Source organism: Schistocerca americana, chromosome X, assembly GCF_021461395.2.
Source record: "Schistocerca americana isolate TAMUIC-IGC-003095 chromosome X, iqSchAmer2.1, whole genome shotgun sequence".
NCBI lineage: Eukaryota > Metazoa > Arthropoda > Insecta > Orthoptera > Acrididae > Schistocerca > Schistocerca americana.
Genome location: NC_060130.1, coordinates 673,238,057 through 673,244,993, shown reverse-complemented (window position 1 = coordinate 673,244,993; position 6,937 = coordinate 673,238,057). Strand labels below are relative to the sequence as shown.

General features: G+C 40.1%; 1 protein-coding gene across 1 annotated transcript in view; it reads right to left on the bottom strand.

The window, feature by feature from the left end:
* Nucleotides 1-207: 207 nt before the first annotated feature.
* Nucleotides 208-6,937, bottom strand: part of LOC124555595 (katanin p60 ATPase-containing subunit A-like 1) — a 170,899-nt gene continuing 164,169 nt past the window's right edge. The window contains exons 8-9 of the mRNA XM_047129560.1: nt 3,373-3,499; nt 208-473 (exon numbers count right to left, since the gene is read on the bottom strand). Coding sequence (XP_046985516.1) covers nt 275-473; nt 3,373-3,499 — 326 coding nt within the window. The 3' untranslated portion in view covers nt 208-274. The remainder of the gene's footprint in view (nt 474-3,372; nt 3,500-6,937) is intronic.

Genomic DNA, 6,937 nt, shown 5'->3' with positions numbered 1-6,937 from the left:
TTTCTTCTTAATGAGAATGAGGCAAAACAATTTTCATATCTTTGTTCGATTCTATAGAACACACCACAGTAAATCTTAACAAATAGTCCAGACACAATTAGTAAATATTTTGTTTCAAAAAATGAGCAAATCAGTAATAATGGTTAGTGAAAATGGGAAAGATTAGGTTAAGAATACCATACATGGATAATCTTTATTTCAGTCTGAACATGCTAGAAAATTATATCACATGTCATTTTACACTTCATAAAAAATAATCATCACTTCAAGGTCTCTAGCAAGATCCAAATTCTTCCATCCAAACTTCATATTTTGCAATGTCTCCTGCTGATACACTTTTTTTACATCTTGTTAATGCTTCATCAAAATCCTGCATAGTTACTGGTAGATCAACATCTTCTTTCTTGATTTTCTTAATTTCTTCTGGACTCCTGCCACATATTTTATGCCTCATTGCCATAAGGGCAGCATCCCTGAGAAGAACACACAAAACATGAATAATTACACAAATGTTTAATTTACTGTTTCAGGATCAAGTGGGGTGGTTTTTTTAGTAACATTTCATGCATTTTATACTGAGCTCTGGAATCTATAACACATTAGAATCCATAACTCAGTACCACAACATAGGTGACCTTCTGCCATTTGTGTTTGAATCCTCAGCATCAATTTGCATCTGAGTCAATACTCAAATGTCTGGTACAACTAAACTGAGCAAGCATTATTTTCTCTGATCTTGCCCGCTTCAAGTTTCTATACCACTCTGACAACAGCAATGATTGTCACTGCAAAGCACAACAGGTAATTAGTACTGGTTCATAAGCATCATGTGTCAGAAATATCAAGTGCTACAGTCTGATGTGACACCAGTTACTGTTTGTTATCACTTATTGTGTTCACTAGAGGCTGTGAGATAGACAGTGATATATTACAACTGTCCAACTGTACCATTTATTGCTATTTCATTGCATGATATACACTGCAATTTTTCACCATTTTAAATCCAATGTTTACTTAACACACAGCTTGTTGAAAAGCTATGATCTCTATCCATTGGCCTGCAATGTCATCACATAATACTTATTATGTGATGAGGAAAAATTCCTTTCACTGTAGATAGAAACTGAAATTGCCAGAGAAATAGTGGAATGTGTTTTTATTTATTTATTCTGATACACATTCCATTTATCCATTATTGTGTGATCACACATGCTTGTGGAATGACTTGAAACTGTTATCTCATGTTGTATGTTTATGTCAATACAGAGTTTAAAATGTAAATTTCAGATATTACCTAAACACAGCCTTTGATTCATAAAATACAGTAACCATCTTTATAACTTACAGGACACAATGTGATTTATAAGATCTAATTAAAGAAGAAAGAGACAATAAAACAGCAAAACACAGGTAGATATGGAAAATGCTCTTACCTGTGTCTGTTAAAGAATTTGTCTAGAGAACAGAAACTTTTTCAAGATGAAACTGCTCCAGCTTACTTTTAAATATTCAGTTACTGCCTTGTAGGGATTTAATATGAATTGGAGGTGAGTTCAAGATTTTTGTGCTAGTGCATTTTACACATTTTTGCACTAGAGAAAATTCTTCAAGTTTTATTGTATGCCACATTTCCTTCTTGTGTTATGGCGATGGCAGTACTCATTCATTTATTTCATATTGAGAAGTATTGTGACGCATGAATGGCATGATCAAAAAGAGATTTTGAGAGGTAGTAATTAATATCTCTACTTGCTTCAAAAGATTAGGACATGAAATTTTTAGAGGCAGTCCACACACCACTCTGACAATCTTTCTCTGGATGATAAAGACTTTTTTCAGTATCAGTGAACTGCCGCACAAGATGAGTGACTGGAAGTAACCAAAATAAGCAGATTTTGAGACGTTGATGTCTCAGAGTTGGGAGATTATCCTTTTCAAGATTTGAAGGATGTGATGTTCACAGTTAAACCTGTTATTCATTAGTATGCCTAATTATTTCAAACAATATGCCCACTGTATCTGATGGCTCTCAAGTGCAGTGTTAATTTCTTATGGGCTTTCCTGATTAGAATGGAGGTAAATATAATTGGTTTTGATGAGGTTTATTGTCAGGGAATTTACTGTGAACCAGTTCAGAACATCTGCAAGTAATAATATGGCATTAAACTCTACATCTGTGGATGTTTTATAGTGTATCACAATGCTTGTGGATAAGAAATAGCAGGTGACTGAGGACAGAGTCTTGCAGGGCCCCATAATTTACCATTCCCCATTTGGACTCCAGCCCTCTTACCTACATGTTGATCCCATCTGAGATTATTTTCTCTTGTCTGTCATGTAGGTAGGATTTTAGCCTGTGGCTCAATTGTCCTCTGATTCCATACTGGCATCCATAATTCATGCTTCATACTGCGCAGAATTTTTCCTCTTTGAAAGTTAAACAAGGCTGCTTGTTGTCTGTCGGACTTATTAACTCTAATTTGTTATATGATATATGAGAGAATGATGGTTTCATGAAGTAGCTTAAATCATAACAGTGTGCAGTGATTTATTCATATAATGGTCTATTATGTTACAGAGATAAGTGTGACCTGTTGTTATTTATGAAATGAAATTACTGTGTCAACCATTAGCAGTTGGGTCACTGTTACATAAGCTGCCATGCAGCATGACTGACAGTAGTACAGAATATTCAAAGTCTTTCAGTTAATACTATTACTAATATGTTTAACCACTTTATTTAGTATTTTATTAGTGACAGTCTACATTTATAAGCAAGAATATACTGATCATTCATGTAATTTTCTGTGAGTCAACCACTGGCATTAAAACTTGATCATAACAGGGATATTACTAATTGCCTTGTGTAATGCTGAGGTAAACACAGATGGATGCCACTCATAACATGGTATTGTGATCACTGGCCTATTTATTTATGTCTCATGATGTGTGTGTTGTTCAGGTGATCTCCAAGATGCCAGTATGTTCTGGTGCATCATTTAACATAATGAAACAAGAAGCCTGATTTATTAGAGAAGATAACACATTTCTCTTGCACTATTTTCTAAGGTGAATCCTGTAATGCTGAATGACATAATATGTATTGGTGTCAATGGATAAATTAGTGCACACACATGGGTGCAGAAAGACATGAGCAATCATGAATCACGAATTGTGTGCTCTCAAGCACTTTTAGCTCCTCCAGCACTGTTTCATTTTTCAAGCCATGTCACATCTGTGATATTCACTGGAAAATCATATTTGTCAAGTTGCTTTGGTTATCAGCTTCCCTCATTTAAATGGAAGAAAGATGGTCATAATGTTCTGCCTTATTAGTGTACTTTGATTTTCAACAAATTGTATTTTACTTACCTACATACATTACTTATGTCTGATCCTGTGTAGCCCTTAAGGCTGTCAGCAACTTTGTTAGTATCTAGAGAGGGATCAACATTTACTCCTTCTAGGCATAGTTTCACCAAGGCAGATCTTGTTTCATCTGAAACAACATGAAACATCCTGACATCAGTAATGACAATCTGTGTAAAAAAGGGTCCATTACACAAAGTCTGTGAAAGAGAAATTGGAAAGGAAGAAACTGCCACATACAAATAATATAGGATTTATTCTGTGTAATGAAGGCGAATTAATTCTCATCAGTAACACAGACTGTGTGGATACACCAAACTCTTTACGACATCCACTGTCTCTAAGTCAGTTTACGGAATGTGCTCAAATGATGCAGTGGGTTTAAGATACATAACATAGTCTTCACTTGTCCAGTAGAACAAACTCTGCATATACTCTGTGTAGAGTAATTTGTTTTCAAAATTATTTTATGCGCATAACATCCTCAAGATCACTACACAAATCTTGGAAGAGAGCCAACAGCTGGATAATTTACTCCTTCCTGTGCGTTGCTAGGTTTGTATAAATGTTACGAAACGTCATTTCTCACTGTTGTATTATATTTATGAAAGATACTGCTGTTTCTGTTTCAACTGCTATTGATTAATGTCAACAAACTTCCTTTCACTGTCATTTCCTGTTGCATTTTTCACTATGAATGTACTATTTTTTGCTCCATTAAAATTTTTCTTTATTGTGGTAATGGAGGATGTCCGTGAAGAACTGTGACACGTACTCCAACTGCCAGTATTGGTGTGGCGTACACGTGGTATTATTGTACTGAAATACGTGAGTTAGGGGCTTGTGGTTGGTGAAAATTACAAAGGGATGAGCTTCTACTGATAGGCGGAAGAATTTTACTGCCTTGAACAACGCAAGCAACTCACGATCCTTAGCACTCCATGTGTGTTGCCACTCTGAAAGCTTCCATGAGAAGAAACTGAGCATCTGCCAGCTGCTGCCAATGCGCTGTTGAAGCACTGCACCTATAGCTGTCTGGCTAGCATTCATGACCACAGCCAGTTGAGCCTCATGCACCAGGTGAGAGAGCAGTGTCACTTCTGCAAGGCTTCGTTTGGAGTTAATAGATCCTCTCTCCATTGCATACTACCAGTTAACAAGGGTCTCTCGCTTCAAGGTAGGAAAAAATGGTTCAAATGGCTCTGAGCACTATGGGACTTAACATCTGTGGTCATCAGTCCCCTAGAACTTGGAACTAGTTAAACCTAACTAACCTAAGGACATCACATACATCCATGCCCGAGGTAGGATTCGAACCTGCGACCGTAGCGGTCACGCAGTTCCAGACTGAAGTGCCTAGAACCGCACTGCCACACTGGCCGGCTTCAAGGTAGGACCACGTAGCACCACAGTCAGAGGTTCCAGCAATGTGGTGGCATTAGGCAGATGGCACCGATAAAAATTTATCATGTCAAGATAGTGGCGTAAGCCTTTGTGTGTCTGTGGGCGCGCCTTGTTCAACATCCCCTGCACCTTACCCAGTAGTGGCTCTGAGTAAATGCCCTTGAAACTCAATTTCTGTGACCCCAAACATAATTTTTGAGGGATTAATGACTATGCCGGCCTCGCTCAGCCACTGAAAGATGGTCGTTATGTGGCAGTGATGGCATTCAGATGACTTTGAATAGATGAGGATATCAGTGAGGTACATAAAATACCACAAATATGCCTCGTAAAATGCCATCCAGTAAATGCTGCTATGTCTGGGAAATATTCTGTAGACCGAATGACAAGTATAAGCTTTCAAAAAGAATGAAGGGCATTATAATGACTGTTTTCTGAATGTCTTCAGGTGCCACAGGGATCTGCATGAACACCTTCGTGCAGTTAATTTTGCTAAGTATAACAGAGCCCACCAAGGCGTGGCTACAATTCTACAGGCGTGGTTTGAGGTATCGGTCTGGCACCGTTTGTGCATTTAAGGTAGGTAGTCTCCTCATGGGCATGGCACGGCCGACTTCCTTCCCCGTCCTTCCCTAATCCGATGAGACCGATGACCTCGCTGTCTGATCTCCTTCCCCAAAACCAACCAACCAATCAATCTCCTCATGAGCACCAAAAATTATCTTTCTTTGGCACAAATTGCAAGGCAGAGGACCATTGGCTACATGGTGGACGAACAATGCACTGTCACAACACGGCCTCGAACTCAGGCTTTACTACAGCAAGTCACTCGGGTGCAAGTTGATGTGGACAGCATGAGGTTGGTGGTCCACATGTAGTCATAATGTGGTGGACTGCTGAATGTTCGACATGCCTCAGTGCACAAGGCAGACAAGTGCGCTCTGGAAATTTGTCCAGTATATCTGCATATGGTCTGGGGAACTTCACTAGTTTAACACTGAATGAGGCAGCCAGCTGTTACTGTCCCTCTATTTTCAAATTTGTTGTCAAATCAGAGGGGCACTTGTAATGTCAGCTAATATGTTGTTGTGACCAAGGAAATTCGCACCCAGGATTGGTTTGTTGACATCAGCCACAACAAACTTACAAGGAAAGATGCGACACAGTCCAGGATCCAAATTTCCGTGACAAGTGCTGTACATTTTTATTGTTGAGTTGTTTGCCACCATAAGAGATTGTCTAGGCATTCCAGCAAGCTCTTAGCATAAATCAAGGGGAAAGAGACAGATTGGAACCCATGCAGATGAGGTACTTCACGCTGCTAGGCCATTCCATTTTGAGGAGATGCCTGGATATTGCACTGCAGCTGGGTGAACCTAGGCCCATTTGCAGCTGGCATTTGGGTGCAAGCAGGGAGGCCGACACTTTGTCGCTTTATAGCTAAAGCAGGAATGATACCAGCAGTGCCCAGTCAGCTGATGCTCTAATGTTGTCGGCTTACCACCAGAATGGCTGGTAACACGTTGATGGTGGTGGGAGCCAGATCGGTGGTATCGAAATCTGTGCCACTATGGGGACTGCTGCTCTCTGTTTGTGAGTGTGCCAACTGGTCGACCTGTGTACTGCCACCTTTGCGGCCAGGTCTCGAACTAGGTAGGGCAGGTTGGCATCTGTACTGGTAACTACGGGAGACACATATCACCACAAAGCCAAATTTGCAGGCACGGCGACAGCATTGTAGGCTGCCACGGCGGTGGTATTGGGTGTTGTTGCCGGTGCGTCACACACCCTATCAGCCAAGTCCATGACAGTGTCCAGCTGCATTTCTGTTTGTGCAGCAATGGCTGCTTGCACTTGTGCTGGAAGGCTGCGCATCCAGACAGCACGCAATAGCAAGTCTAGGACCATGTCGGACTGTGCGAGGCTCTGAAAATGGCGCAGGAACTGCGATGGCCTCCTCTCATTGCACATTGAAATAAGCAGTACTCATAATATGCAAAGATCAGCACATTCCTCAAACTGGGGAACTATCAAGAATGGGGTTCCACAAGGGTCAGTCTTGGGTCTGTTGTTGTTCTTAATATACACTCCTGGAAATTGAAATAAGAACACCGTGAATTCATTGTCCCAGGAAGGGGAAACTTTATTGACACATTCCTGGGGT